This window comes from Mandrillus leucophaeus, unplaced genomic scaffold, assembly GCF_000951045.1.
Source record: "Mandrillus leucophaeus isolate KB7577 unplaced genomic scaffold, Mleu.le_1.0 Scaffold53, whole genome shotgun sequence".
Classification (NCBI taxonomy): Eukaryota; Metazoa; Chordata; class Mammalia; order Primates; family Cercopithecidae; genus Mandrillus; species Mandrillus leucophaeus.
The window spans coordinates 1,926,648-1,935,361 of NW_012105697.1; the positions used below are offsets into that span (position 1 = coordinate 1,926,648).

Sequence of the window (8,714 nt, forward strand, 5' to 3'; positions counted from 1 at the left end):
CGGAGTCTCGCTCTGTCACCCAGGCTAGAGTGCAGCGGTGCCATCTCAGCTCACTGCAACCTCCGCCTCCCAGGTTCAAGTGATTCTCCTGCCTCAGCCTCCCAAGTAGCTGGGACTACAGGTGCCCGCCACCATGCCTGGCTAACTTTTGTATTTTTAGTAGAGATAGGTTTTCACCATGTTGGCCAGGATGGTCTCAATCTCTTGACTTCATGATCTGCCCACCTCAGCCTTCCAAAGTGCTGGGGTTACAGGTGTGAACCACCGCACCCAGCCTGTTGTTGGATTTTTTTGCTTGGTTTTTCTTTGGAGAATTCTGCCATCAAAAGAAAGCTCACTGGCATAAAGTTGGAATGGATGCGAGGTGCCATTCTATCCTATCTACTGCACCTTGTCTCTGTTCTAGAGGCAACTGCCTAGGTCAGGTCCTTCTTAGGGAGAGTTTCAGATCTAGTCCCTATATGTGAAACCTATATCTGTATCTAAATCCCTTGTTGACACACATGAGTAAATGGAATAGACACTGTCCTGTTATTTATCCATGTGAAGAGATTATTCCATACTTTTAATATCTGTATGATAGTTTGTATAATATCTGTATAATAGTTTGTATGATATCTGTGTAATAGTTTGTATAATATCTGTATAAGTTTGTATAATATCTGTATAGTAGTTTGTATAATATCTGTCTAATAGTTTGTATAATATCTGTATAATAGTTCGTGGTTTCCTAGTTACTTTCCAGTTATTTTGCTATCATAGTAGCAATGAATACCTGTGAAAGTAGAAGTTATCAAACTTTACATAGTAGCAGTGAATGCGTGTGTGTGTGTGTGCACGTGTGTGTGTATTGAAAGAAGTTGTCAACCTTTTTGTGTAGAGGACCACACAGTTTTCCATTTTAGCCTTTGTGGGTCATATACTCTCTCACAGCTATTTAGCTCTGCTATTCAATCACAAAGGCACCTGTGGACAATACACCCGTGAATGGCGTAGTGAGTTTTAATGAAACTTTGTAAGAGCAGACTGACCAGGTTTGGCCTGGGGGCCACAGTGTGTAGACCCCTGGAAAGATACATCTTTAGAAGAAAAAAATTTTCAGGGGCAAAGAATATATACAGGAATGCTTAACTTTGTGGTTTTTTTCTCCTCTTGCCCTCATTGACTCAGGATACACACAAACCTATCAAGCTCATGCAAAGCGGAAATTCAGCCACTTATGGGCCAGCAAGTCTGTCACCGAGATTCACCTGTACTTCCAGGAGGAAGTCAAGCAAGAAGAATGTGAACATTTGGACCACCTTTTTGCTCCCAAGGAAACTGGGAAACAGCCACGTACGGTGATCATTCAAGGACCGCAAGGGATTGGAAAAACGACACTCCTGATGAAGCTGCTGATGGCCTGGTCAGACAACAGGATCTTTCGGGATAGGTTCCTGTACACTTTCTATTTCTGCTGCAGAGAACTGAGGGAGTTGCCGGCAACGAGCTTGGCTGACCTGATTTCCAGAGAGTGGCCCGACCCCGCTGCTCCTGTAACAGAGATCGTGTCTCAGCCGGAGAGACTCTTGTTTGTCATCGACAGCTTCGAAGAGTTGAAGGACGGCTTGAACGAACCCGATTCGGCCCTGTGCGACGACGTGACGGAGAAACGGCCGGTGCAGGTGCTTCTGAGCAGTTTGCTGAGGAAGAAGGTGCTCCCAGAGGCCTCCCTGCTCGTGGCCGTCCAACCCGTGTGCCCGAAGGAGCTTCGGGATCGGGTGGCCATCTCAGAAATCTACGAGCCCCGGGGATTCAACGAGAGCGATCGGTTAGTGTATTTCTGCTGTTTCTTTAAAGACCCGAAAAGAGCCATGGAAGCCTTCAGTGTTGTAAGAGAAAGTGAACAACTCTTTTCCATATGCCAAATCCCGCTCCTCTGCTGGATCCTCTGTACCTCTCTGAAGCAAGAGATGCAGAAAGGAAAAGACCTGACCCTGACCTGCCAGAGCACCACCTCTGTGTACTCCTGTTTCATCTTTAACCTGTTCACACCCGAGGGTGCCGAGGGTCCGACTCCGCAAAGCCAGCGCCAGCTGAAGGCGCTGTGCTCCCTGGCTGCAGAGGGCATGTGGACGGACACGTTTGAGTTTCGTGAAGACGACCTCCGGAGAAATGGGGTTGTTGACACTGACATCCCCGCGCTGCTGGGCACCAAGGTTCTCCTGAAGTACGGGGAGCGTGAGAGCTCCTACGTGTTCCTCCACGCGTGTATCCAGGAGTTCTGTGCTGCCTTGTTCTATTTGCTCAGGAGCCACCTTGATCATCCTCACCCAGCTGTGAGAAGTGTACAGGAATTGCTAGTTGCCAATTTCGAAAAAACAAGGAGAGCACGTTGGATTTTTCTGGGCTGTTTTCTAACTGGCCTTTTAAATAGACAGGAACAACAGAAACTGGACGCATTTTTTGGCTTCCAGCTGTCCCAAGAGATCAAGCAGCAACTTCACCAGTGCCTGAAGAGCTTAGGGGAGCATGGCGATCCCCTGGGACAGGTGGATTCCTTGGCGATATTTTACTGTCTGTTCGAGATGCAGGATCCTGCCTTTGTAAAGCAGGCAGTGAACCTCCTCCAAAAAGCTGACTTTCATATTATTGACAACGCAGACCTGGTGGTTTCTGCCTACTGCTTAAAATACTGCTCCAGTTTGCGGAAACTCTCTTTCTCCGTTCAAAATGTCTTTAAGAAAGAGGATGAACACAGCTCTACGTGAGTCCGTCCTACGACTTGTTATCTCTTTTCAGAATCTGTCTGTATTTCCCAGCGGGTTTTGCTGATGGAGTGTTTAATATAGGATGATGGTTAGAAACTCCCTTTTTCTATCACAAAATCTCAGCTCACATCCTGGCCCAACCCTTTAGGGGCTCTATGACTTTGTGAGCCTCGCCCTTCTGTGGCCGCAGTTGGCCCCATTACAGATGTGGGAATAACAACACATGTATTGTGAGGAGTGAATATGAGGACCTGTGTGAAGTGTTTCGCACTTTCTCAAGCATTAGCTGATCAGTGCTGTAATTGATATCATTTCCATAGCACCACACGCATGTGTCTCGACCTCTTAGCTGCAAATTACCTTTGAAAACTTACTGTAAAAAAAACAAACAAACCATACAGCCCGGGTGTGGTGGCTCATGCCTGTAACCCTACCACTGGGGGAGGCCGAGGCAGGTGGATCACTTAAGGTCAGGAGTTCAAAACCAGCCTGACCAACACGGTGACACTTCGTCTCCACTAAAAATACAAAAATTAGCCAGGTGTGGTAGTGCACACCTGTAATCCCAGCTACTCGGGAGGCTGAGGCAGGAGAATCACTTGAGCCTGGGAGGCAGAGGTTGCAGTGAGTTGAGATCGCACCACTGCCCTCCAGACTGGGTGACAGTGAGACTCCCATCTCCAAAAAAACAAAACAAAACAACAACAAACAAAACCCTACATAAATAATACACATTTTTTTTTTTTTGAGACTGAGTCTTGCTCTGTCCCCCAGGCTGGAGTGCAGTGGTGCAATCTCAGTTTACACAACCTTCACCTCCTGGGTTCAAGACATTCTCCTGCCTCAGTCTCCCGAGTAGCTGGGACTACAGGTGCCCACCATCATGCCCGGCTAATTTTTGTATTTTTAGTAGAGATAGGGTTTCACCGTGTTAGCCAGGATGGTCTCGATCTCCTGACCTCATGATCCGCCTGCCTCAGCCTCCCAAAGTGCTGGGATTACAAGTTCTATTTCTGCTGCAGAGAACTGAGGGAGTTGCCGGCAATGAGCTTGGCTGACCTGATTTCCAGAGAGTGGCCCGACCCCGCTGCTCCTGTAACAGAGATCGTGTCTCAGCCGGAGAGACTCTTGTTTGTCATCGACAGCTTCGAAGAGTTGAAGGACGGCTTGAACGAACCCGATTCGGCCCTGTGCGACGACGTGACGGAGAAACGGCCGGTGCAGGTGCTTCTGAGCAGTTTGCTGAGGAAGAAGGTGCTCCCAGAGGCCTCCCTGCTCGTGGCCGTCCAAGCCGTGTGCCCGAAGGAGCTTCGGGATCGGGTGGCCATCTCAGAAATCTACGAGCCCCGGGGATTCAACGAGAGCGATCGGTTAGTGTATTTCTGCTGTTTCTTTAAAGACCCGAAAAGAGCCATGGAAGCCTTCAGTGTTGTAAGAGAAAGTGAACAACTCTTTTCCATATGCCAAATCCCGCTCCTCTGCTGGATCCTCTGTACCTCTCTGAAGCAAGAGATGCAGAAAGGAAAAGACCTGACCCTGACCTGCCAGAGCACCACCTCTGTGTACTCCTGTTTCATCTTTAACCTGTTCACACCCGAGGGTGCCGAGGGTCCGACTCCGCAAAGCCAGCGCCAGCTGAAGGCGCTGTGCTCCCTGGCTGCAGAGGGCATGTGGACGGACACGTTTGAGTTTCGTGAAGACGACCTCCGGAGAAATGGGGTTGTTGACACTGACATCCCCGCGCTGCTGGGCACCAAGGTTCTCCTGAAGTACGGGGAGCGTGAGAGCTCCTACGTGTTCCTCCACGCGTGTATCCAGGAGTTCTGTGCTGCCTTGTTCTATTTGCTCAGGAGCCACCTTGATCATCCTCACCCAGCTGTGAGAAGTGTACAGGAATTGCTAGTTGCCAATTTCGAAAAAACAAGGAGAGCACGTTGGATTTTTCTGGGCTGTTTTCTAACTGGCCTTTTAAATAGACAGGAACAACAGAAACTGGACGCATTTTTTGGCTTCCAGCTGTCCCAAGAGATCAAGCAGCAACTTCACCAGTGCCTGAAGAGCTTAGGGGAGCATGGCGATCCCCTGGGACAGGTGGATTCCTTGGCGATATTTTACTGTCTGTTCGAGATGCAGGATCCTGCCTTTGTAAAGCAGGCAGTGAACCTCCTCCAAAAAGCTGACTTTCATATTATTGACAACGCAGACCTGGTGGTTTCTGCCTACTGCTTAAAATACTGCTCCAGTTTGCGGAAACTCTCTTTCTCCGTTCAAAATGTCTTTAAGAAAGAGGATGAACACAGCTCTACGTGAGTCCGTCCTACGACTTGTTATCTCTTTTCAGAATCTGTCTGTATTTCCCAGCGGGTTTTGCTGATGGAGTGTTTAATATAGGATGATGGTTAGAAACTCCCTTTTTCTATCACAAAATCTCAGCTCACATCCTGGCCCAACCCTTTAGGGGCTCTATGACTTTGTGAGCCTCGCCCTTCTGTGGCCGCAGTTGGCCCCATTACAGATGTGGGAATAACAACACATGTATTGTGAGGAGTGAATATGAGGACCTGTGTGAAGTGTTTCGCACTTTCTCAAGCATTAGCTGATCAGTGCTGTAATTGATATCATTTCCATAGCACCACACGCATGTGTCTCGACCTCTTAGCTGCAAATTACCTTTGAAAACTTACTGTAAAAAAAACAAACAAACCATACAGCCCGGGTGTGGTGGCTGATGCCTGTAACCCTACCACTGGGGGAGGCCGAGGCAGGTGGATCACTTAAGGTCAGGAGTTCAAAACCAGCCTGACCAACACGGTGACACTTCGTCTCCACTAAAAATACAAAAATTAGCCAGGTGTGGTAGTGCACACCTGTAATCCCAGCTACTCGGGAGGCTGAGGCAGGAGAATCACCTGAGCCTGGGAGGCAGAGGTTGCAGTGAGTTGAGATTGCACCACTGCCCTCCAGACTGGGTGACAGTGAGACTCCCATCTCCAAAAAAACAAAACAAAACAACAACAAACAAAACCCTACATAAATAATACACATTTTTTTTTTTTTGAGACTGAGTCTTGCTCTGTCCCCCAGGCTGGAGTGCAGTGGTGAGATCTCAGCTCACTGCAAGCTCTGCCTCCCGGGTTCACAACATTCTCCTGCCTCAGTCTCCCGAGTAGCTGGGACTACAGGTGCCCACCATCATGCCCGGCTAATTTTTTGTATTTTTAGTAGAGATAGGGTTTCACCGTGTTAGCCAGGATGGTCTCGATCTCCTGACCTCATGATCCGCCTGCCTCAGCCTCCCAAAGTGCTGGGATTACAAGTGTGAGCCACCCCGCCTGGCCAAATCATACAAATTTTAACTTATGGCTCACACCTATAATCCCGACACTTTGGGAAGCTGAGCAGGAGGATGCTTGAAGCCGGGGGGGGGGGCCTAAGACCAGCCTGTGAAAAATAGTAGGACCCCACTTCTACAAATTTTTTTTTTTTAACTAGCCAGGTGTGATAGCACATGCCTATAGCACAGCCACTTGAGGGAGGCTGAAGTAGGAGGATTGCTTGCTTGAGCCCTGGAGTTAGAGACTGCAGTGAGCCATGATTGTGCCACTGTGTATCCCAGCCTAGGCGACAGAGCAAGACCCCATCTCAAAACCCAAAAGAATCACGTGTGGTGGATCCTATTATCCTGTTACAGGTGAGGAAACTGGAGGTCAAGTGAGCTGCCAGGATCTCATAGTTAGGATGTGGAGAGTTTTAGGGCTGAGCCTAGGCTGAAGATGTCAACTTAATGGCTGGGCTGTGCTGCCTCATCTTTTATTATAAACCAGCCTGGCCGACATGGCGAAACCCCGTCTCTACTAAAAATACTAAAATTAGCCGGGCATGGTAGCGGGTTCCCATAAACCCAGTACTTCAGGAGGCTGAGGCAGGCGGATCACTTGAGGTTAGGAGTTTGAGACCAGCCTGGCCAACATGGAGAAACCCTGCCTCTGCTAAAAATACAAAAATTAGCCAGGCATGGTAGCACACACTTGTAAGCCCAGCTACTCAGGAGGCTGAAGCAGGAGAATCGCTTGAACCTGGGAGGTGGAGGGTGCAGTGAACCGAGATTGCACCATTGCACTCCAGCCTGGGCAACCAGTGAAACTCCATCTCAAAACCAAACAAAACCTGTTTTGGATATAAGATAGGGTTTCTCAGCCTTGGCACTGGTGATGTTTTGGGGGCTGGCTCTCCTGTTACAGTGGGGGGCTCTGCTGTGCATTGTAGGATATTTAGAAACATCCCTGGTCTCAGTAGACGCCAGAAGCACCCCTCCCTCAAGCTATAACACCCCAAAAGGCCTCTGGACATCCCCAAATATCCCCTGGGGGGAAACGTCACCCCAGGTTGAGAACCACTAACATGAGGTGAGCTTACCTGAAGGATCTCCTGACTGAAGGAGGCTCTGCCTCAGACGCCTTCTGTTTGAGAAGACAGAGTAGTGCGTGTGTGTGTTACAAGTGGCTTATGTTGACCGCCTGCCCGTGGAAAGCTCGTCCTTTCTTGACCTCAGGTCGGATTACAGCCTTGTCTGTTGGCATCACATCTGCTCTGTGCTCACTACCAGCGGGCACCTCACAGAGCTCCAGGTACAGGACAGCACCCTCAGCGAGTCGACCTTTGTGACCTGGTGTAACCAGCTGAGGCACCCCAGCTGTCGCCTTCAGAGGCTCGGGTAAGTGGAGAATCGACCTTGACTCGAGTATGTCACGGAGATGACGTTCATCTCACCTCTAGCTTTCAGTCGAGGCTATAACTGCACAAGCAGAGAATTAACACCCAGAGCCGTTTCTCAACCTCAGCACTTCTGGACATCTCATTGCAGCTCATTCTTCATCATAGGGCTGTTCGGTGCATTGTAGGGTATTAAGATGCATCCCTGGTCTCTACCCTCTAAATGCTAATAGCTTCCCCTTGTCCAGATAACCGAAATAGTGTCCAGACACTGCCAGCTGTCCCTTGTGGGGCCAAAATCTCTCAAGTTGAGAACCACTGAGCCGCGTCACTGGGCTGCGAAATCAGAGAAAGAGTTCATTACGGATGATAAGAGACAAACATAGGTGTGCAGGCTGTGCTCCCGTTAGATGAGACTCATCCAAAGTTTTCTTTGTTTTTGCAGAATAAATAATGTTTCCTTTTCTGGTCCGAGTGGTCAGCTCTTTGAGGTGCTCTTTTATCAGCCAGACTTGAAATACCTGAGCTTCACCCTCACGAAACTCTCTCGTGATGACGTCAGGTCCCTCTGTGATGCCTTGAACTACCCGGCGGGCAACGTAAAAGAGCTAGCGTAAGTCTGCGTTTATTGAGACCACTGATGGGATTTCAGAGAAGACTATGCATTTCTTTTTGCACGGAGGGGCTGCGTAGTTTTCACACATCCACCTTTTCCTTCTAGGATTTGTGTACAAACTTAGTGTCCTGAGAACTTGAAGAGGGAGGTTAAAGTTTCTCAATCGATGCAGTCATTTCGGAAAACTGTGTGTTTGTCTTTAGCCTTCATGGATCCTGGCAGATTGTGTAACCCAGTAATTCCACCTGGAGGTGGACAGAGGGACTGTCTCAGTTTGCTGAAAGACAGGCACCAAAGCATTCCCAGCAGGTGTTCATAATCTCTGAGAAGTAGAAATACCACTGACAGTAAGTTGGATGAGAAACCTGTGGATACATGCTCCTGTTCCATGAGAATGAATACTCCCGGCCATATGCAAAAACTGGGATGAATCTCAGACATTGTTGATGGCAGTGAGCCAGACTCAAGAGTACATCCTATGGCTTTATGCCTGTAAAGTTCAAAGATAGGCAAGCTCTGGCTTTACTCCTGTAAAGTTCAAAGATGGGCAAGCTCTGGTGTTGGAGGTTCGGGCAGTGTATTCCTCCGTTCTCCTGCTGCCATAAAGACATACCTGAGACTGGGTAATTTATAAA

General features: G+C 48.7%; 1 protein-coding gene across 1 annotated transcript in view; it reads left to right on the forward strand.

Annotated features, from left to right (window-relative positions):
• The window catches only part of NLRP4 (NLR family, pyrin domain containing 4), a 56,482-nt gene that overhangs the window by 20,298 nt on the left and 27,470 nt on the right, over positions 1–8,714 (forward strand). Inside the window, exons 3-5 of the mRNA XM_011997033.1 lie at positions 1,171–2,746; positions 7,303–7,464; positions 7,909–8,076. Coding sequence (XP_011852423.1) covers positions 1,171–2,746; positions 7,303–7,464; positions 7,909–8,076 — 1,906 coding nt within the window. The remainder of the gene's footprint in view (positions 1–1,170; positions 2,747–7,302; positions 7,465–7,908; positions 8,077–8,714) is intronic.